This window comes from Acanthopagrus latus, chromosome 5 (genome assembly GCF_904848185.1).
Source record: "Acanthopagrus latus isolate v.2019 chromosome 5, fAcaLat1.1, whole genome shotgun sequence".
Classification (NCBI taxonomy): Eukaryota; Metazoa; Chordata; class Actinopteri; order Spariformes; family Sparidae; genus Acanthopagrus; species Acanthopagrus latus.
Window position 1 is genome coordinate 27,314,566 of NC_051043.1, and position 24,641 is coordinate 27,339,206.

The window sequence follows — 24,641 nt, forward strand, 5'->3', positions numbered from 1 at the left end:
TTTGCATACCAAGACATGTAAATATCAGAATACCCCTTTAAGTAATTCATGTTCAACAACTGCCTTATTAACGACTAATAAGCAAGCTGTTGGATATGGTCATGCAGAATAATATGCATGTTAATAATCAACAAGTAAACAACAGAAGCAGGCAGGAAGACAAACCTTTTGTGATTGTCTGGTTTTAGTCAGAGCACGTCTGTCTGTCTAACTGTAGTCCAGAGGGCTCTGACATTCTTCCCCAGGCAGGGAGGGAATAAGGTTTGAGAGGGGGAGCAGGGGCTATTCCTGTCACCCCCCCCAACCCCACCCCACCCTGCCCACACCCACTATCATATCTCGTGTCAGTCCTTCAGGACCTCAACACTCCCTGAGCTCTCTTCCACTGGTACTATACTGTAAAGCCCAAAGGTATTTCCCAATGTGGCGAATGGAACAGGGCCAGATACAGTAGAGCAATGCTCAGTCTGATGCTGGTACAGATCCAACACATGGTGGTGACTGAAAACCTGACAGTGTTTGTTAACGTGTTTTGGTAAAATGGAGCTATTCATGTGAATGTTTTTGCTGAACTTAAATATGTTATTCTAAAATAGATGTTTTCTGCTGTTCTTCCCATGCAAAAGTTTATTTTTTTCCCGGTGGCATAAATAACTTAACCTTATTCATCCTACAACAGCTGAGATGTACTCACACAGGCTTGTGCATCCTGTCTGAAGTGAATGCACAAGTTTGACTATGCATCAAGGATGTAAATACCAATTTGGGATCTTGGGGCTTCAAGAGACATGGATCATGATGGATGAGCTGTATGGAAGCATTTAATTTCTACGGTTGTACAAATATTTTGTGGTCTCCAAAACTTCACCGTCAGCATGGAGGTGAGAAGAAAGTGACTGATCCTTTAACAGCGTCATTTTTATCCCTAATTTTTAAACATGAGCTAATTTAGAGATGGTTATGTTTAAGAAGGTTGAAGTAAGGATCTGGTCAGGGGCCTGGAGCTGCTTCTCTAAACCTAAATCCCACAGGCCTGCAGCTCACTCGCTCTAGTTTAACATGTCACACTGTAAAGTGATATCATCTCTCATCACTCTCTAACCAGGGCATTATAGTTGACCTGCATTCCTGTCAAACCGTCCGTGCTGCAGAAAGCCTCTGCATCATGTAGCTTGTTCTGTTCCAGACACTCACATTGATCATAGCATTGGAAGTGATGCGGAAGAGGGTGGCTCGCTCATTGACTGCCTTGATCTTCTCCCCTCCCTCCACAGGGACCTTCAGACCCTCGAGTTCACTCAGAGAACGCTGCAGGGCAGCACCGTGCTTGGCGATCAGGTCATTACATGTGCTGAGGTCGTCGAGCTTGCTGACAAGTATCTTCAGGGTGCCCTGAATCTCACTGCGGTCCGACTGGGATGTAGGCTCCTCGTCCCCCGAGTCATCTGGAAGGAAGAAATTTAGAGGTCAAATATATAGTATCTTGAACATGAGAGGCATTTTTGAAAGATGTGCCTTGGGGAGTTTGTGAAACATATCTACTAAATAAAAAGCTACCACTGCTAACAAACATCCAACTCCTCCATTGCTCAGCAGCCTCCACTGGCAAACCTAAATCACAGGTGACTTATCATAGAGATTTAAAGGAGCAGAGGCTGTTCTGCACTCATTTCTATGATTTGATTCAGTGTTGTTTGTTAAATAATGAAACCAATTTTAAATAGATATAGATTTAAACAACAAAAAGACAAATATCTTTGTCACTATGGTGACAAAACATTAAGCAGTGATTTGTAACACTGATTAAATTTGTGTTAATTGGATGGCCATTAGTCAGATTTTACAGATGGTTTCACATAAATATGCCCATTAAACCAAGATAGATTCAGACTGCATGAATCTTTCGAAGCTCATCAAATGCAAATGTAAACTCTGTCAGGGCATTATACAGAGCGCTCATCCATACCCATTAGCCTTTGCAGAGGCAGCTGCATTTCACTATGATGTCACTGAAGAGAGGTTACTCGAGCTTAAGCAGAACATACGAGAACAGTGTCGCAGCCTCAGCCCAACATCACACACACACACACACACATATGCACACACTGCAGGCACAAGCACATACACTGATAGACAGAAATACACCGAGGGTAAGAGCAAAGGTCCATAATCAGCATAGTGACATTGTAAAAGAAACAAGTCCCAACAGGACCTGAACCCGAGAATATACATACATTCTATTATGATAATCATACATAGTAAAACACCAGGGAACTTTCATGTTGGATTAGCAAAGTTGGAAGACCATTTTGCACACCTATGTATCAATTCTATATTCACACAGAGGAGTATTTCCCCGGACAAACGCATCTCTGTTTGCGAGTGTTTCCCTTTAAATAAATGAAACTAACAAAAAACAAACAGAGGCAGGAGGATATGAAGAGGAATAAGGACAATGAGGAGGACACAGCCAGGTTAAAGGTTCAAATACTGAGAGAAAGTCGCTCCACGCATGTAATCCACCCTGCTGACCCGCCTAAAGCTCAAATGTCTAGAAACTGCTGTTCTGCTGTCTTCTACACACAACCACACACAGCATGCTTTGTCACATTGAAAAGGTCTGTTATGTTGCTAATAGTGGACCCTGTCACAGTCTTGGTAAGAGGCAGCACTGCAGCAACACTTTCTTAGAAGAATGTGGCAGCTGGCTGTGACCTCGCAGTGGAAGAGACTATCACCTCTGTCGAGTCTATTTACAGTCCACCGTGCAAGTATAACATGGATCTCCGCCTGAGGGATGCTGGTAGTCTCAGGGCTACATCATGTAACAGTTATATATATGGATGTCAAATCTGACCTCTGACCAGCTCCACTGAGAAACAAGAAGCACAGAGATGTTTCCACACTGGACTAACCGTTAAGTAGAGTTGCTGCTTGACAACTGAAAACAATGCACCAATTCACTGCTTTTAATCCAAAATAACATCTGAACTGTCACTGAGAGCATGTTAGCATGGTAACGCAAAAGAGAATCAAAGGGAACAAAGGTAGAAAGAAAAGAAACCTGGGGAGGAAGGGCAAAGGGAAGGAAAAAAAATATCTCTCACCATGTTTGAATTCCTGGGCATCCATTTTCACCCAAAAGTAACCTTAGTTACCAGGGAGAAGCAGCAAACAGCTCTAGGCACAGAGGTAACGTATGAACATGCTGAATGGGCTTTTAGAGTGACTGACCATTAGGGGTAAAAACAAGACAGTCCAGCCAAAGGTCAAAGCAGTAGCCCCACAGCGACAATAAAACCCAAAGGGTACATGGACCACGAAATGACACTAGCATACACCCATTACCAGCCAGCCACGGAGTAGAAATCCAGTTATTGTGACATTTAGTAGAGTCACAGGCAGGTAAAGAAGAAGTTAGAAAATTGACTAGAGTGTGAGTCGAGTCCAGCTGCAGAATGAAGGAAAGCATGAGACTGTAAAAAGAGGAGAGTAACATCAGAGAGAGCTGGAGCGGGTAATGAAATGAGCCGTAAATTGATGCGGTGTGACTACGGCAGAGCAGCTTTAAACATATAAGTTAGTTGCGGTTTTGAACTTCCTCCCACGAGGCAACAATTTGCCTGCTACAAGATCACATTTGATTGGATACACCCCTGAGTTCTAAATGAATCATCAGAAAAGCAAAGAATAGAGGGATTCCCATACAAAAATACAAAAAAATGAACTTTCGACATATTTTCGCCATATAATAAGGGAACAAAATCACTGATGAAAGGACACAGAACTAAAACTTGATCTAAGGTGGCAGTGCTTGGAGCTCAAAAACATAAACCTAATGACAGACAACAGGCCAAAACCAAGAACCTAGTGTGCTGTATTGTTAAAAAAACAGAACTATGCAGAAAGCTGGGAAGCAAGTAAAAAAAAGATTCTTGTGATCCATTATCTGTTTTATCTACATTGTTTTCATAGTTTTTCTACAATGACCGGCCCCGGTCTAAGGTGACCAGTAAATAGATTTACTAAATAGAAAAAAAATTAAGCAGAGACATTTAATCTAATTTGAATTTATCTAATTTGCAGCATCTAACAAGACAAACTCCAAAGCACACCGTTGAGGAACATCAAATTTCCTCAAGTTCGAATGAGTACAGGATGCTGTGTAGTACACATGAACAAACAACTCATCAGTTTAACACAGATCTGAAATGCCAGGAACCAGAAAATGTGTTTATTTGCAGGTTGTAAACTTTTTGCAAAACAGGCCTTTCTATGCACAGCCAATGACACAAAAGCCCTCGGGACACAGACTTTGTTAAAGGGAGGGCACAATGTACAGTGGTCTCAAGTCATGTATTAGTCAGGAGCAGACAAACCAACAATCTGATTTAATTTGATATATTTTATGAAATTAAACAGAGACATGAGATTTTTTTTCTGACAGAATATCAAGGTAGCTGAAGGGCACAGTCACCACTGACTGACCCACAGAGAACTCGACCTCTGTGCTCCTCATCACGTCCACATTTGAGAGAGTGAAATTACAGAGAAGCGTCTGGGTAATATGCAGTATACTGTTGGAGGGACACTGGGTGGTGATTAAAGCACTATCGCTTAATCTATTCCAGAGAGTTGAACACTTTAATACCAGTGGACTGGCTGAAGCTAATGATTTCTTCCAGTATTAAATGATATGTACAGTTGGGACGTTTCAGAGCAAACAGAAATACATGGCTGAGTGAATTTTGCAGCACTGCAGGGGCGCCTTGCTCTTATTATTCACCCTCATTCTGCCAATGAGTTCAGCTAAGCGACGGCACTTAAAAATAAACTGTCACATGTACCGAGGCATATTTGCTCGGACGAGACTCTGCTTACTGCTCGCCGCCTGCGAAACTAATTCTCTTATGAAAAAGCCCTCGAAACAAACTGTGAGCTGCAAGAACACACATTTTGGGTGTCAGTCAACAACGAGGGGGAAACCAGGACACAAAGCTTTCTTCGATCTAAAATGAAGCCTCCACAAGTATGTCAGAGATGCCCTTTCTGCAATGTCCTTTTGGTTCACCAGGCTGATAAAATGTCAAGCACTCTCGCACAAGTTTGGCTATTGCAGATGAAAACCCTTTCAGATGTTGAAATGTATTCGATCACCTGTACTTCACTCAGACCTGGGATAAAAAGTGAAGACACTAAACTTGAGTCAATAAATAGCCAATCCACAGCATCGGTACATCACTGCTCAGCTCTCCCCCTCACATTTCCAACCCCTTCCCGTCAACAACAGATGTGGATTGATAGCTCTCTGTAGCGAAGTCGACACCGCGAGATACAGCCAGGAGCCCATTACCACGCCAGTCATGCCTCAAGGTCGGACTGCCTCCCCCTCCCCCACAGCCTACCACCTTGGCGAACACCCTGCATCGACACCAATTCAGTAATTCTGTATTTAGTTCCCACCCACTCTACACTGAACCCACAACCTCAGAGGATGGTGATATAAATTTACCTTATCAAATCACAACACTTGCAAACACACATCAATCTTCCCTTCTCAGCATGTGTGAAGCTTCCTTGCCCTTCACTCCTTCCTTATTGTCCATCTCTGTGTTGAGCACAAAAGAGTGAGGGAGGGAGAAACGGAGCAGGGGAATAGGATGTGGGAGAATGTAATTGGGAGAGCAGCGGTCTCCGTGCTGTCCCACTGTCGGGGCTCGTCTCTCTGTTCGTCCCTGAGGACAGCCTGTCAGATCAGTGGAGCCAGGCCTCTGGCTGACAAGATGTCACCCCGTGGCAGGAAGATGTGCATGTTGAGCAGCTGTACGAACTGAAAGCACTGCCCCTCTGGATTAAATATGGTATTTAAGCATACTGGAAGGCCTAATCAGATGGAAAACTAGTGTCAGAATATTAGAAACAAGCTTGCTTTACTTTCTAATGGGTGTTACAGTTTATTTTCACAGCTCAGATACACCAGTGTGAGCATGTGACAGTGTGAGGCAGTTATGTCTGAAGGCCCTGACACACCAGGCCACTGGTCAGATGCCAGGCACTGTCAGTGAGTGTCCATGGCTTCAGTTGATTCATTTTGTCCTGCACTGATAACAACCTTTTTTGGTGTCTTTTTAGCCAAATGAGTTTGTAGAATTGGCGAGTCTCTGAAGTGTGTTGATACTGTCAGAGGAGATGATCGACAAAAGTGAGACCCCCTGAGTGAGACAAAAGTTAGATTGTCAGTTGTTTTGATTCCATAAAAGATTAATTTGATTTTTAGAATATATATATATATATTTTTCAACATTTTCAATAGATATAAGAACGACATCATTGCAGTGAATTATTTTGACGAGCACTACTGTAAAAAAACATCTCAGAATTATATCAATTATGAATTGGAGATATTGATTCCAATTTGTCAGTCTTAATGCAACTGCAATGTGAATGCCGCCCTATTTTTAGCACAGAGACAGGTTGTACCTGTGGTTGGAAAAAAAATATTTCAGTACTGACAGCAAAGGGAAAAGAAGATGACTGTTTTGCAGCTGTTTGATGGAGTCTGCAAGAGGAAGAGAATATTTTGAAAAGTGTATGAGAAACAGAGGGGAGGACGAGCTAGATGAAGAGTGAGGATGTGTCCCAGAGGAGGGAAGTGTCATTCTGGCCAGTAATTGCTAACTGGTCCCTTACCTCCCCTGAGATGCATCATGGGGAGACAAACAGAGAAGACAGCAGGTTAAACCCAGTACCACGGCACTCAGCTCTCCACAAGCAAATGAGAAACTGTGCAGTGCAACTCATCACTGTCCCCAAAGCTCTGCAGTGTAGCTCTGGCCCTGTATCCAATCGAACACTCTCAGAGAGCAGCAAACAACAAAAGAAAAGATTAACAGCAAACTGCAGCAAATAAGCAATGAGTCTGAAAACAGTAATATCTTATAATCTGCTAGGGTAGACGAAAAATGAAAAACAATCAGTCTGCTGACTATTAAACTATAGATTTATACTCTAATATGCTGAGTTAATTTGATAAATTCCCAACTGGTGCATCAAATCTGTGAGAGGAAGGTGGCTTTTGCTTACTGTATAACAGTCTAAAGGTTGAGGTCATTAATGGTCCTACATCCTCAGAATACTATCCGATATGTCCGCTGCACACATATGGTGACTGTGACCATGCATACAGGATTTTCTTGCAGTAATAGAAATGAGTTTGCTGCTCAAGAGAGATAGTGAATCACAAGCAAAATATGAAGCCTGTGTGTACTATATGAAAGAGTTTGCAGAGACCTCTTCATTCCCTGACGTACTGTACATGATAGTAATGAAAGAGTTACCATCATTATAAGGGAAAAAGGGCTTCATTAAAACTGTGCTACATGAGACTGGTAGGCATACATTAACGACATGCGTGCTCACACATAAATTCTTCATTTACATGCAGCTGCTCAGGTCGTGAGAGGAGGAGCATCTGCTGACAGCTGGCTCGTGTAAAACACGGCTGGCACATAAAAACATAAAGTTCAGAAATATCAATTCTCATGAAGATTTACTGTGTATGATGTGCGATTCAACAACACAGTGCACATTTTCCAGTCTTAAATACTTTGCTAGCCACTCATTAAATAACACATGTACACAAACATAAAACTGCAACACATCCTCGAGATGCAGTATTGTTAATAATACTACATCACTTTCAGTTATTTTTACATTTTTTTTGCCTTTTTCTGATATTACAATGGTCTCTGTTCTTCTTAAATAGCCATTCAATATATTCATAGGATCTCTATATAGTGGCTTTAATTGTGAGTGGCGGAGTCCATCATTCGCAAGATGGATTTGGATTACAGGAAATGATTCACACATGCAATACTGTGTTACTCTTCCTTTCTAGGCTTTAAAAGGTTGAAGCTGCACTTGCTGGAGCTCTGGTTTCCTCTGCCATTAAAAAACCTGTATGTCTCTACCTAGATTTAGCAAGATTTGATCCATGAGACAGTACTCTGGATCATAGCACAATTGTGATCCATCATGCTAATTGTCTGGGTGCCAGCGCTTCAGGATAATGAGCCATGAAAGGTGGAAATCAAACCAGGAAAGAAGTGACCTTATTCGCACAGGAGTAGTAGAGGTGTGTCTCTAGTCCCCTTAAGTTATGTGCATGAATATTTGAAAATATTAAAACTGATGAGAGCCCTGACCCCTGCTCTCCAACCCCCCTTATAAAGTGAATAAAGCGTGTGTGGTGACTGTGTGTTTTATATCGAGGGAAGAATACAAGTGAAATTTCAACTGTGCACACTGACAAGTTTTTATGTCCTCAGACGTCACCGAGAACCGATTATCAAAGTGATGTAAATTACCATGTGAGATTCCACATGTCCACAAACCACTCAACATAATTCTGTTAATCACAGCATCCTGAGTACACCAGGAAATTTCCACTGGGTAAGAGAACATTTCATTGTCTGGCTGCAGATGATACTGATTATGAATGACTAAACCTGCAATTTCATGAATAAATGTTTTTCATGGACAGAGACTGCTTTCATTTAAAATAATATGACATGAATGTAGAAATGTGAATGGCCGGACCAGACTTACAAATTATGGTACAAGGGCAAAATTGGACACATTCTTTAGAGAGGCAGACATCTGGCTGAATTTGAGCTCTAATCATTTATTTGAAATAACACTGTGTATATAGGACCACAGGAATATCATAACAGTGTGGTCATTTATATTTAACTAGTCAGAAGTCACAAAATGTTTCAGAGGCTTGTCAGATAGCAATCAAGTTTGTTAGCATTAAGAATTCATCCTCAAGTCAACAATCACTCTCTTTCCTGTACAGTATCTTTTTTTTAAGCTTCTCTCTTCATTTATTTTTCAGTCACAAATCCTGCCAAAAACTGAAGCCTAGCCTCCCTGACAGTGACAATGACATAACTGTCAACCAGAGATGAGTGTTTGGCAAGTGTGTGCCTCCATCGGTATCATGGGGGGCTGCACCACTGTAAGGCATCTTATTATTCAGCCTGTCTTATTTGGTACTCTTTAAAGTAGCGGCCCAGTTGGAACAGTAGTCCCTCCAATTTACTGAGCTAAAATGGTTTTTACTGGCCCTGAGCCCACCGTTTAACCATTGTTACTGAACTCTGCACTCCAAGTCATTTACATTAAACTATGTTCTACTATGTCTTTGTACCAGTGTAGGTTGATTCAGTTGCTTGGTAAGGACAGTGGGCTGATTTAAAATGCATATAGTTCATCTCTGTTTGTAATGCTATAAGCCGGGACACTGTAGGCTGGAAATATTTTCACTGTGCGTGTGTGTGTTGTGGCAAAATGTGGTCCTGGTGACACCAAACAGTGACTACCACAGAAGTTGTTTTTAACGCTTTGCCAGCTGTTTATATGTCTGTCATGATTATTATCAGTATCATCCCATCACTACCTCAGAGCCAGAGCAACATTTGGTCAAGAGCAGTAAAACAAAATTGAGAGTTTATTAACAATTTAAAGCACTTTTGTTCCACAAAATTACACTTACACTTATATACAGGATATATGAAGGATTCCGAGCTATGACAGGATGCCATGATACTATAATAGAACAGCTTGTGCTGTAATGTCTTTGGAGGATTTCAGACTAGTGTTCAGGGAGGTGATGTGTTGCTTCTGACTCATTCTTAAGTTAATCACATCTCAACATTAATATTGAGGAGAGTGTGCAGAAGCCTACTGTGAGAAGTCCTAAAACAACACAGGCTACACCACCTGTGCCAAAACTCATTTCAGTGAACAAACAGGCAAAGTGAGCAGACACAGAGAGCCCGGGGCTTAAGAGCACAGCTGTTCAACTCAACACTGTCCAACTCTGCCATAGGCAAGAAAACCAGAGATTAAGAGAGAGATGAAGAGAGATAGAATAGGAAGTGACAGTGAGGGGGAAGTGCTCCTCCAAAGGTAACAATATAATCATAAAGAAGTAAACTGTAGAATGCTATTAAACTGCCATGAGCTGTAATAGAATATCGATTTGTTCTGTGCAAAATCCTTTCCTATCTGGACAACATGTTATGCAGTATTATTAAGTGGACAGAGCACAAATAATTAGTCACTGCCCTCAACACCCTGCTACATTACATGAAAAACTTGCCACATTTGCACTCTGGGGACAGCTTCTAGCACCCCGCGTGTACAGCATGTCGTGTTTTGGAGTTTCTATGCAAACACAGATGCACGTTGCCAAAAAAACACGCGCAGGCCTGGCAAGCTTCGACTCATCCATATGCAAATGTGAGGTGGAGCAGGCGCAAAGAAAAGAGGGGAAATGAGTCTGAGCGAGAGCAGCACAGGAGAAAGAAGGGAAGGTGACTGCATGCGGTGAGGAGTGCAGGAATGATGACAGACTGCTCTTTTTACAGCGCGAGACGCTGCATTGTTGAGGGAGGCTGCAGAAAATATGAGCATCCACGGCGACAGATGACAGATGGATGAAGGAATGACAGCTACCTCTCACATTACGATGAGGAGGAGCCAGCGGGATGAGGAAGGCTTTGTCGTTGGACAGATGGAGAGGAGTGTGACAGCTCCGTGCTCCTGTGTTATAGCTTTAGCCATAGCTGTACTGACCCTGGTTGAGTTTACTCAGGCAGCCCGAGTTGCAGAGGGAGCGGACCGTCCCCGACTCCCAGCAGCTCCGGCCCTTCATCCCACTCTCTGCAGGCCTGATCCCACTCCACGCTCCCTGAGACGCAATGCTGCCCCGAGAACTACATAATCCCAGCGAGGGGGGGGCTGAGGTAGCGACTTGCCCTGTTCAGCATTGCAGCGTGCACACACATACGTGCACACTCAGAAACATACATACAGCAAGCAGACAGGGGAGCGTTGCAGGCGCTCCCTCTTGTAGTTCCTATCTCCTCTCCTGCATTGCTTCCTCTTCTTCCGGAAACACACATTCACAAAGCTCGGCACATTTACAATTCTCCTCCACATGCTTCTCTCAGTGCAGTGCAGATTGGAGAAGGGAGGAGGGAGGGAGGGAGTGAGTGACTGAAGCAGAGAGCAGATAGGACTCGGCAGCCAGCAGTCATCTAAGACCAGAATGCATTGCTTCCTCTCTGTTACCCCCCTGCCCGCTGCTTTCGTAGCTTGACAGATAAAAGTATTTCATGAATGCTAAATGGCAGAGATGGTATTAAGAAAAGGCTACAGAGCTTCAAAAAAAATACTCCCTGTGGAGCTTATGTGTGATGACACATGAGTGATGAGAAGATTTCAGATCATGTGATGACATATTATTAACTCAGAGGGGTGTTACAAGACCAAGGTCGAGAGGTCAAATAAAACACCCTTTAATAAAATGTCCATTTCCTCTCAAAATGATGCGTCCCTCCTCCGATTTTCCTCTGTCAGAATATCTTCCTAGCCTGATGGACAACTTGAAATCCGACCTGCCACACAGAGGTCAGCGTCACTGCACCACTGCATGCACAATTCATTCTGTAATACCGAGCTTCTTCCCCTCCCCTTTCAAAGCAGATGAAGGTTATCATTTCGATATCGCTGCCACTGTACATATCACGTTGTACTGTGAGGTCACCTTCGCCTCCTGGACTAATTCCCCTCCCCTACAGTTAACTGTCCCCTTCTGGGAATACATGTTCCACTAAATCTATGTATATTATTCCATATATACTTAAAGCAGAATCAAATAATAATGTACAGTATGACCATATCCTGTTATTCTAAAGCAGTGCACAGAATGAGTCAGAGCATGACACTAATAACAAAATTAGTTATTGAACTTTCTGTTTTAAGCTGGACTGAGACGAGACGCTCGAGAACCTGCATGAAGTCACATCCTAAAGACTGCTGCGGAAAATCTGACTTGAGAGTGTGTGTATATATATATATATATATATATATATATATATATATATATATATATATATATATATATATATATATATATATATATATATATATATATATATATATATATATATATATATATATATATATACACATACATACATACATACATACATACATATATATACACACACACACACACACATATATATATATATATACATATATATACACACATATATATACATACATTTTTTTATTATTTCAGATGATGTTCTGTTAGATGTGTTATGTTATATGTTTCTGTACTGAAGTGCCAACCTGTGGTTTTAATTACCTCATAATGAAATACTTTCCTTTATAAACACGGCCTCTGTGGCGTTTCTTAATTGCATTTAAACCACTGACATCATTTAGAGTTTATTCTCTTCAGGAAGTTACTGATAATAATCAATGTTTTTTTATTTGCCCAGGAAACTTTGGATGTGGAAAGCAGCCCCTCCGTAATCACACGTCTATTTTTACAGCGAAAACATATTACATGTATAAAGAATGCCATGGATATATCTGAACTGTGGCTTCAAAGAAAGCAAAGGCTGTGACTGCTTCATGCTACCAGGTCTTTCTTCCATGTGTTATTCAGCGTGGATAAAATGTGCGAAAACAGCAGTGCAAATTAGGCCAACGGAGTCCCTCTTGATTTAAAACACTACTACAGCCTCACGTGGAACTTGTCTACTATAATGTCTGGGTTGCAGGGATTCTCTAAAATATCTTATTACAGCAGAAACAGGTAACAGGGGAGGGCTGCTGTGGGCTGCAAGTGAAGTGAGGGAAGTGCTGACAGAGAAGGATTGTTGGACTGTAAATAAATAACATCCCCTAAATGTCCTGGGGCATGTTCGAAGAGGTGCTGAGGCATGAAACCTCAATTAATTTCACACTTGACCTTCATCATTTCTCTTCTTGAATGCAGTTATGTTTAACCTTGCACAGAGAGACAAATGTGATCAACACCTTTTGAAATACATCATCTTATTGGATTCTGAAGATGTTAGTGTCAGTTCTTTCTTTGGTTTTAGTCATTACTCTCATTGTACTGTGGTTTGGGTTGCATTATAAAAAGTGCTTTATAAAATATAGTTAATTATCAGTATCATCTCTGGATTAAACTGAGATTAAGTCAGTCATACTAATTGTTGATAACTGAGTAAACGTTTTTAGTCACATTACGAACAAACATGTCAAACAAATATCAAGCAACATGCACAATACATATACACAGACGTTTACCAGCGCTTGGATACACACACTACATGAATGTCGATACATGGAAGTTAGATTTAGAGGTTATTATTTTTGCTATTTTCATTCTGGAAGTTGAAAAATTCAATCAAACCCTGAACCCTGATTTCCATATACAAATGACTCCAATCATCAATAATCTCCAACAAGAGGATCAAGTTTAAAATACGCTCTGGACTCTGGAGTGTAATCTAAGTTGATCCAAACATTACATAATATTCTTTTAAAATCCCAAGCAGAAATCACTTCCACATTCCCTTGTTTATTTCCTGGAGGGGAGACAGTTGAAGGCCAAACAGTCTGAAAGCTAAACTAAAGAGAAAGAGGGCATTTAAAGAGCACGAGTTACAGTCTCATTATGCCAATTACTGCATTAAGATCCAGGAACCCAAACATTCCCCACAGGCTGAATGAACAAGCACTGAGCTCATTAAAACCAGTTCCAACAGCTCAGGTCACGAAAAATGTTTCATCGCGGGGAGAAAAATGACTTTTTTAGAAGACACATTCTCATTTTCAGATCATTTAAAATATTGGCTTCGCCGATTCCAGCAGCAGTGGCCATATTAATGTTACATATCCATGCCAAGAAAAGACCACATTATGCGAGACACTGTGCCGCCTCGCTGTCACTAAGGCAACAGAAGACAACTTACATGTAAGAACCCCAAAGACTAGAACCGACTGCTGTGAAATACAACCCCGAAAGTGAGGGCTCCTAATGGACCCACTCCTCCTGTGGCGTTAATAACCTGCTAATCCAAAAGGAGGTGGAAGATCTTTAATTAACCACAAATGTTAGAGTTAACGGTAATTGCTTCCTGCGTCAGCCTGCACCGACTCATATTAGAGAAACCATGCATCAACTTGATGATCTAGCAATTGCAAACAGACACAACACTTCATATCAAAAGCCCCACGCAGCAGAGTGAAATTACAGCTGACTCTCTATACACTGGGGCAATGAATCATCCAGCCCTGAGCGCTCTTAGTCATCACTGACAAATGAACTCAAGGCCCAGGTAGCGTCTTCACATGGCAGCTGTTGGTGTTTGCATCATAAGCTCCTCCGCGAGTTGTGCCTTTGCAAATTTTGTTTGAGGGGTCTTCAAAAACATCCCTGCACCTGTCTTGAAGCATGTGGAAGTAATGATAGTTAAAAAAAAAAAAATCCCATTGATATGCAAATACACATGCTCCAAAATCCGGTAATCTACCCGGTGGGTGATAAATAATGAGGTTCTATCGTGTATAACTATGTGCCATCACAACATACCACATACTCAGTGTAATGGCTGTATAGACCTGCTTTAAATGTACACTCTTTTAATGGAAAATGTTACAGTCCATGCACATAAACACAGTTGTTCATTTGTTTAGTGTTTATGACCATATAGCCTTCCTTTTATAGTGTTGCCAAATGCTGCCTTATGTCGACTGGCTCAACAGAAAACAACAAAAGCACAAACAAGAACTAAATGAAAGAGGAGAATGGTGTGAAAACAGCTGAAAGCCCAAAAGACGGCAAAATAATTACAAAACATGTTTTTCTTTCCTGAAACATTTATAATGATCGCTCTCACCATCAGTTAGAGAGTCTGTTGGCCACAAATAGAAAAAAAAACATTCAGTCCCACATTGTGCACCAGCAGTTTCTAATGTCGAGCTCAACTATTCTGTCATCATCCTTACTGTACTGAATCAAGAGCTTGGATAAAAGGAATAGATCATTAAAAGAAAATATTTTCTTTTCATCTGTCACAGCACTCACAACAAAAAACAATATCCAGCAGACGTGGCAGACCGCAGTGCAGTGGGGAGAAAATCAGAAGTTGGTAAGCGTTAATCCTGACGGGTGAAATAGGTGCCACAACACAGAAATCCACAAAGAGGGTGAAAAAGGACACAAATGGAAAACCTGAATACCGAACCACTATTGTCCTAGTTGACCACCTCGCACAGTTTAGCTAATTTATATTTCAATGACGCTGCCTGCATTGGTGCTCTCAATTTCTCATCGTCTCCTCTCTGCTGATAAAGCAGAAAAGCCACAGAGCGAGCAACACAAAGAAAATGTGGGTGTCGACTGGGACACAATGTGAGTCTAATAATGACTTCAGTTTACTGCAGCATATAGCAGGTCAGTGGACACACTTGAGCCATACAGAGCAGACAGATCCCAGTACAACAAAGGTCAAAACAAATGTACCAGTGTAGTGTGGACAGTGTAACAATACAGTAATTCAGTTTCTGTAAGGAGGCATGATCCACATTATTAATGGATCCATGAAATTCCCACGTGAAAGAGAAAAGGCGAGAGTGATACCAGCACAATATTCAAGCCTAATTATCCAGCTCAGACTCCCACATACAATATCATATCAAGACACACACACACACACACAGTAAATAATGAAGCAGAGACAGTAGAGCATGACTGATGTAATCAGCTTTATATCAGCTTCGGCGCTTGTCGCTGGTATGAGAACTTTTGTTTTATTCTCGTCTATTGTTAACAATGCACTGATGTCCTTTTGAACAATACAGGTTATTGTTAAACTGTCACAAGGCTTTGATATTGCAAAAAATGACAACACTTTTTTTTAATGGAATGGAATTTTTTTATGGTCTAATCCCAGTATAGACCCAACAATCAGTTGCGCTCCTGAAACAGATCATTTATTCAGTCAACCAAAACAAAAGTGTTTAGAAAAAAGAGATCAACAATTCCAACTTTCATTTAATTGTTTGGCTGTCAAAGTGTCATGAATCACGGGTGGTGTGTAAACCATTACAGTCTTGTATAAACAGTAAACAATGCCTTTTCAGCTAACGCTTCAACTACGACTGCTGACAATTATCTTCATTATCAGTTAATCCGCCAATTGTTTTTTATGATTAACTTATTGTAGTTCATAAAATGTAAAAAAAAAAATGAAAAATGCTTATCATATTTCCCAGAGAACTAAAGCAATGTCTTCAAATTGCTTCTTTCGTCCAAAACCCAAATGACTCTTCATTGACTTTCATAAAGAAAAGTGGCAAATCTTACATGTAAGAAGCTAGAACCAGCTAATGTTTGCTTAAAAAACAACGGATTATCACAACATACAGAGATTCATTTTTTGTATCTTTAAAATACAATAGATGAGAGCAATCACTTCAAAAGTTGCTGACAGCTTCATCCTCAAAAAACTTGTTTTTGTTTTTAAAATCAGTGAACCAAGAATTAAACTCTAAAATATTAAAACATTACTTCTAACCTAATATCTAACTGAGACTACTTACAACAAACTAAGACTTCTTTTCCTACCATTTAAATGTTTTAACACCTTAAATCATTTTAATTTGAGCATGGAACATTAAAAGTTGACTGAAAAATGCTTTTTGGTTGCTCTGTAACATGCAATGGGAACTGTGGTCAACACATAGATCTTAAACCTCTTCTGTTGCATAATAGCAGGAAGAGGGTTGACATGGAGAAGCCACAACACGTGTGCTGCTTTCTGCTGTACTCAGTGTGGTGAGCTTGGTCTCAGCCAGCAAACCTGCTTTTAATGTCTTAGCATGCTGAGATAGGAAGGAAGTGGCATCTCTGTTGTGTCAAGACTTCACTCAACATGCTGAGGTGTTTTAAAAATACAATGACAAAGAATAAAGAAGTGGAAGTTAAAATTTAGGTGAAGGAAGAAGCCAAGACGTTTTTTTTTTTTTGCTTTAGCTGTGTTGAATATACTCAAAGAAGAATGACAAGATAGACTCAGTGGAGTTTCAAAGAGTAAGGTCAGACCAGTGGGAGAGGAAGCAGGTGACGTGTAACACCAAGATCGATGTGTCGGCACGGCCAACAGTGGTGGGTGGGACGTGCAGTTTATGGAGGGAGTGTGAGTTTAGAAAGGTCAAATCCATTATGAGACAGCAGAGGTCTCAGCTCACGGGGACACTTGGGTGTTACATTTGGAACAGACGGAAAAGAAAGAAGTTAAACTTAGACGAAAAACAAAAGCAGGGAAAAAAAAGGGGGGGGTGGGACACCCAGAGGACAATTTTTGGCAGGTTGACTACTTGGACAGCCGCTGCTGTTTGTGATCTCTGTGAAGAGCTTGGCTTCATCTGGCGGTAATGTTTGTTATGTTACAAGACAGAATCTGCCTCTGATCGCTTTGTCTCCATCTCCCTCGTCTTAGGGGACCGAGCTGATCTAGCAAAATCGACCTCTGCCGGCACGCGCTTTTACATCTGAGACAAACAAGGACAAGCGATTCGATGCGCAGCCGCTGCAGAACTAATTGATGACAATAATAAGCATGCCATCTGTCATTTCATAACATCCTTTCATGAGCTCAGGAAGTCGTGCAGGAGATGAAGCGTAGTATGATTAATATAGTAGGTGGTAGTATTTTCTACAATGTAGAGGGACTGTGTTTTGTTTTTTTATTTTATCAGTTAATCATTAAAACCTTATTGTGAGTCATGAAAATTATGTAGCTATTACTGAAAACTTTTGTGTCTGAATTTATCGTCGTGTTGTTGACCAGTGTAATAAAACCAAGGCTGCATACAACCAGAGTCTCTTGCCCAGCCCAGAAAGGTTCATTACTGGCTTTCACAAAGGGGAAAATGCATCCAAAAAGTAATTAATTGTCCATGTGTTCAATTTGCTGCTCAACAGAGAAACATTTTTACATCTTACTTCCTGACTTCTTTAACAATTCTACAATGTTTTCCATCTGTTTGCAAAGCAGAGTCTGCCTCCTGAATGAGATCTAATTCTGTCTACTGTCCACAGCCTCTGTCTAACAATAGATATCCTTGACTCATCCACTACAAATCAACCAATATTCCCCAATGAGCTGCAGCACTTCTATACAGCTGCATCTGATCAGTTTAGCACATGTGTACAGACAAACAACATGCACACACATTCCAGAGCACATCAGTGTTAATGGACAAAAAAGCTGCATACTTACAAGAGGAGAAACTGTGCCTTATCCCGCTTCTTTCCGCCCCCAAGACTTTGCAGGACTATAGCTACGTTTTAAGCAGAAGAAAATGAGTGGGAAAAGCAGAGGGTCATTCCATTCAGGACTAAAACCCCGCCGGATGAAAAGCAGAGTAAAACGGCTTACTGAGAGTGAGAAGAGGAGGAGAGGGAGGAAGAAAGAGGGAGGAAGGGAGGGGGCAGGAAAACCAGACAGCCAGCGAGAGGGTGACTGGGAGGGAGAGGAAAAGCGAGTGCCGGAGCGACTGGAGGGGAAAAAAACAAAAAAAACAGGGAGGCGATCGGGACCAAGAGATGTAGGAGGGGTGAGACAAATAAAGCTCAGTCCTCACACTGTTTCAGGACCATGGACAGAGCACAACCTTTTACTGTAAAGGGAGAACAGCAGTGAGGACATGAGAGAGAAAAGACTGAGAGAGAAATAACTCAAGCAAGAAGACAAATGTAAACATCTGGTCACTCACACACCAGAGTAACCAGAGGCAGATCAAGTGAAACGTCACTGGAGGACTGCCAGATTGACTCAGTGATCAAATGCTGACGCAGATCAATGAACTGCTGTTGTAGAACTCAAGATACACATCAGCTTTCATGCTGGGCACACAGGGTGAGGTTCAGGAGGAGAGCCTCTCATGTGGATCTGTAGCTGCTTAGCTTAATCTCCCACCTACATCAGCTGTATCAGTGTGAACTCAACTAGACCCCACAGAAACCACAGACTGGCTGACAGGGTTTCAGCATCCATGAATTCCTCAATTATTTTCCACCGACTTCAAATAAAGTGTTCCAGCAGGACCCAGTAAAAATTCACCATCCAAGCAGCAAATCTCCCCTTGTGTAAAATTCAAAATAGGAGCCACCACTGGAACAAGTGATTCAACACGCTGTGATCCCACTTTCACAGCAGCAGCAAAAACAAAGCAGGCGAAACCCATAGGAGAGGCCGTGTTGAAGTGAAGGGAAACACTGCCACCTGCTGAATGTTTCCCCTCAGACTAAAGGCAGCAGCTTCTGTAAACTGTCAGAAATCCAATCTAAGGCTAAATTAGAACAAGATGCACTCATGGAAGGACAGGCAATTTACAAGAGAAGGCTTACAAATGGAAAAAGACTGCTAGATGTGACAGCAGTACTAATGAGAAATTGGAGTAATTGATTCTGGTTCAGGTCAGGTGTACATAGAAAAGAATCTCTGGGCTCACAGACAAAGAGAGAAGCTGAGATTGGAGCTGGAACAGGAGTGCAACACTAGATGAAATTGTGATTTTCAGATAGAAAAGAAGATAAAGGACCAATCAGAACAGTAATGAAACAACAAGCCACATCAAGGATATCAAACTTTGGTCTCTAACTACACACATGATGTGCCAGGAGTTTACACTGTGCCTCTCTAAGGAGATCAATATAAGTTCCACTGACAAAGCCGAAAGAGGACGGGTTAATGAATGTGTACGCACCCTGTTACTGATCCGTCTCACTCCACTGACAAAGACAGAGATCCTCCAAAATTATCTACAAATTAAAAATTGTGATAGGCAACATATATAATCATTCACTGTGGCACTGAAGAATTGTTCTCTGTCGCAGCTGAATCAAGAGATACTTAATTTTCTCACACAGAGTCCCTTTTCTCACATCCTCTTAAATCCTCCTCCCACACTTAGATTAGCTGTGAAAGGAAATGTTAGAAAAACACAAAGACACTCGTCTTCGTCCTCTAAGCTTTAAAGCAGTTACTGAGTCAACGCTTGAACAAAGTACTAACAATTGACTGCGTCATAAAATAAAAGTCCAACGCGTGACAAAGCAATTATAACACTCATTCAATAATTGCCAGAGATTGAACAGAGTATTCAGCAAACAGTTCAGGAGGTTCTGAGTGACAGCATTTAAATCTACACGGTGCAATGAAGACAACGGGGACCCTGGTGTGACAAATGGACTCAGCGGACTCACTCGAGGGCATCTCAGATACACGGAGGCAGGTGTGTGTGTTTTCAAGCATTCAAATGTCAAACGTTTGCTCAGAAGAGTGGGATGAAAATAAAACAGTCAGTGGCTCAAAGGCGAGCTGGTCAACTTTGATGACTGCTTCCCTTTCATAGAATCAGCTTACAATAGCCATCACATCACATGTGAACTGAGGAGAGGTCGCCTGACATCATGTATCAGGTGAAGTTGCTTTTTACTACATTTCAAAAGGACACAAAATATTTTTTCAATGCATTTGGCAAGATGATAGTGTTTTTGTCAATTTCTCGGGTAATAATGCATCTTGATAAAAAAAAAAAAAATAATAATCAAAAAGCGTATTTAGCCTATTTAGGATAGCGTTAAATATGTTTAATTTGGTACTGAATTAGGCTTGAGAGGGGTAGCTGGGCCTTGGCAGAGGTATGCTCACTAGTAAGTCTGATTAATCATCTTGTCAATAAAATATCAGAAAATAATGGAAAATATCTATTCCAGTCTCTCAAAGTCTCTGGTGAAATCTAAAATGCCTTGTTGTATTCACTGAAAAACACTGAAAAAGATGTCCACAAAAAGGCTGAAAACAGTATTTTGAAATTACTTTAATGGATTAATGGATTATCAAAAATAGTCTGCAACTATTTTTCTGTCAATCATCTATGCTTCGAATTGTTACGGCTCTTATTTCATCATTTTTAAATCACTGGATCCTGGAATGGGCCCAGGATGTTACACTGGGTGTAAAATTAAACATTGGAAGTGTGAATGTTTTATATTTCTGTTTTTCCCAATTAATCTGTGCCTGATGAAGGTTTATCTAACACATACATCAGGTTAACAAGGCAAACAGTGAATTAAGAGGGGGCACTATACAAAAAGGAACAGCAGCGTGTGGTACGTGTACTTGACACCAGACAATGCTGCAGAAGATATGCAGACACACACAAACAATTAATTACATACACTCATCAAATATGTGGGTATTCCAATAGCCTACCCATTTCTAAATATAAAAACACCAACCTTTCTCTCCTGCTCACTGGATCTGGTGAGCTAAAAAGCACTCAGAATCTCCCACAGTCTATATTTGGTGATCTGACTTTCAAATGGAGGCCAGAGGAATATATAGCCTGTCTAAGCCTCTATAGACCCTGTCTGCAGAAGACTGAGACAGGGAGGCTTTGGGATGATGCCAGGGTGAAATGTGAAGAAAAACGCTCCTCCCAGGCTTTTCCCACAGCCTTTGACCAGCGACCCTTTATATAACCATACAAGAATGAGTCCCCTTGGAAAGGAGACTGTCTTGTTGTCAGGAGGCTGCTGAATGGAAGCCCAGGTTTTCACAGCAGCATTAGCATACTCATGCTTGTTTTCTGACTCAACTGAGCAGACAGCGCTGCCCTCTTCTGGCTCATTCTGGAATCTGAATAACAATATATAAGGAGCTGATACACTAGCTGTGCTGAATATGAACTGGCAGGGGACACTGGAAAATGTATATATCAAAATATCTACGCTGGTCAGAGGACCATGCTGAACTTGCTGCACACACCTTTGACATTTCAGGAATCTTGATAACTGACCTAACAAAGATAATACACACTCTTGAACTGTATGTTTGCCCAAAGACTGCCGTTATCAGCTCAGCCTATTTATCAAGGTTAAATTCTGCCAATTAATGTCTTGCGTAAGTGCCTCATGGGTGTGTGACGCTCTTACAGCTTGCACTTAGACTATAAAAAGCATGCCATGCAGCTTAGATTTTCCATATAAAAATCTCTGCTCGCTTCAGCCGCTCTTACCAGACTGATCGTTCATCATGCGGATAGCTTTAGCTTTGGCCAACTCCAGTGCTGTGACCCATCTCTGCCTCTCCACTTCCGTGCTAGCTTTCAGGTGGTATGTGCGGCCGCCGCTGCTCAGGACAATGTTGCAGGCGTCCTCTGTGTCGATGTGCGCCGTGGCCAAGTTGATTGTTCCACGACACGTATGGGCCATCTCTGCCTGAGTCCTGCAACAGAATACCAGGCAGAAAGAGACTTATTTGTCATACCAAAGATGGGATGTTATATTTGACATTCATACATCCAACAAGCACAAGCAGGGAGGCAAGAAGGGACAGAGAAATGCTCAAACATTATATAAACATTCACTTTGAAAGCCAAGCAGCACTTGAAATACTTATTTCACTAAACACACATGTTCTCTGTGGCAGTCACCCAGTAAGGAAATCTAAACCTTTATTAGCTAATGTTAAATAAATAAGATAGTTTGAGCTTCTAATTCACTCAGCGTGACCTGCCTGCCCTGCTGTGAGAGAGCTGAATTGTGGGTATTCTGTGTGGCTTCCACTAAGACCAACTGTTGCACATTCAGTGGGCCACAGTAGTCCAGATAGCAAGGCCATTGTCTCACTCCAAGCCTCTGTAGTGAACAGAACCAAACAATGAATGACAGTGTGAACAAAGAGAGAACAGAGTGTGAGAGGTAGTAGAAAAAAGTACGAGACTGTTGGGGAGAGAGCCAAAGTAGCAGAGCAAGAGATTAGAACAGAGAGGCATGAGAGTGTTGTACGTACACACGCTGTGCAAGTCTAAGCCAAATGCACAGACTGTGTCCAAAAGACTGTGCAATAAAACAATGCCTGCATGACAGTGTGCACAGCTGTAGCAAAAAGTTTAATAGTTGCTGTACTTCATCTAAAACAGAAAAAATAGCATTTTAAACCTGAGACAACATGAGTTTTAAGTTTTTTAGATAAGGTTTTTATCCAAACAAAGTTACAAGCACATGCTGAAGTGAAAGAAAGTAAGTCCAAGAGAAATGTTGCATTTACTACTGGGAGCTAAGAGGGCTGGCTGGCTGACAGTCTGTCACGGTCAGACAAGCTAAGCTGCATGGACCATCATGGCCCTCAGAAAGCTGAGCACATGCAGTTCACCCCGACGGCCACAGGCTGCTGATTTTGCTGATTAACACTCTCAACCAGAGAGCAGCAGCTAATCAGTGAAATCACATGCTGTGGTGGATGTCTAAACAAACATGTTCCTAAACCCTCATTGTCACATGATTACCCATCCATATTTTAGAAACAGCCACTTTAAATCATGCAGCCATGCAATCACGTGGATGCGTCTGTATTTGTCTGTGGGTGTGAACTTCAATCCATCCATCCACTCGTGAGCCCTCACTGCCAAGAGCAGCTGCTGCTCAGTAACACTGAGCTCCACACCACCTCCTGTCTCAGTCGACACTGACATGATGGCTGCCGCCTTATTAAGTCAGAGGTTGAAGTGAATTTTTAAGTTCTGCCAGGCAGTGATTTCCCTCACACTGCTCCTACTGGCTGAAGTCAAGCGTTGTTAAAATGCCAATCCAGAACAAGCGCTTCAGTGTACCACTCTCTGGCTGGCGCTCTGTGCACATCAGTTGTACAGACAAGACCGCACTGGGGCCATGCGAAGCCGTGCGGAGGGCGGGCAGGGATCCTGAACAGCCCGGCTTCCAGCCGAGCCCAGCCGTGCTCAGCTGCAGAGTCCTGTCTGTAAGTGGGTCAACAAAGTGAATGAGCTGCTGATGAGTAAGATGAGAGTCCTGCTGATCACTTCTGCCCTGTGGGGAGGTGAGGCCATGCAAAGGCCGTGAAATTGTACAGTCAAGAAAACTACAAAAGCTGGGAAATAGAGATAAGGACAACAAAGGTGATAAGGTACTAAAGAAAAGTGAGTCGGGGCGGCTGAGGGCATGAGAGAGATCCTGCAAATTGTGCTAAGCCAGGAGAGAACAGCAGTGCTTTACCTTTCAGTCCCATGTGCACACATCGTCATAAAACACAAATCCACCGATCTGGAGCATGTAATGACAGAACAACAACCAGTGAACAACAAAGAACAGACGGCCACAAGCATGAGGAGACATTCACAGAGATGCAGAGGAAACAGGGCACAGTACTCAGAGCATGAGAATGCCGACGGGGTTTTGTTGTGACTGGGGGCTGAAATATCACAAGATATGGAGGGAGAGAGCCAGAGAAACGCTGGGGAATGTGTGGTGCTGAAGACAGAGAGGAAACATAAGACAAGAAGACCAAAGCAAGGATACTGTAACATGCTTAGGATAACATGACCTGCTGAGAGACTGAAACAATGGGATGGAGAGAATGTGGCTAGACTCCCTGCTCTCTTTAACGTCACTCTGCTGCTCTCACCTTCATGGAAAAAAAAACACGTAGACCACCCGGACAGGCTCGTGCACAAAGACGCATTCACGGACACACACACAGTAGCCTGGTGCTAAAACCAACGAAGAGCCCATTAAAAAGATTAGATCACAGCATCCACATTTCTTGCTCCAGTCACTCTGCTGACGTGCCAGGCCAGTAAACAGGGTTCAAGCCAGGCTCTACCCTCCAGCTGGGCCCAAGGTTGGCGAGATCAGCACTCTCCCTCCACATGTGCCAGCAGCAACACTATAACCT

At 41.9% G+C, this 24,641-nt stretch overlaps 1 protein-coding gene across 3 annotated transcripts in view; it reads right to left on the reverse strand.

Moving 5' to 3' along the window:
- si:ch211-106a19.1 (uncharacterized protein LOC561797 homolog) overlaps nucleotides 1-24,641 on the reverse strand; it is a 45,499-nt gene that overhangs the window by 16,520 nt on the left and 4,338 nt on the right. For all 3 annotated transcript variants that reach the window (XM_037097758.1, XM_037097759.1, XM_037097757.1), the window contains exons 2-3: nucleotides 21,967-22,175; nucleotides 1,195-1,445 (exon numbers count right to left, since the gene is read on the reverse strand). In XM_037097758.1, the coding sequence (XP_036953653.1) occupies nucleotides 1,195-1,445; nucleotides 21,967-22,175 (460 nt within the window). The remainder of the gene's footprint in view (nucleotides 1-1,194; nucleotides 1,446-21,966; nucleotides 22,176-24,641) is intronic.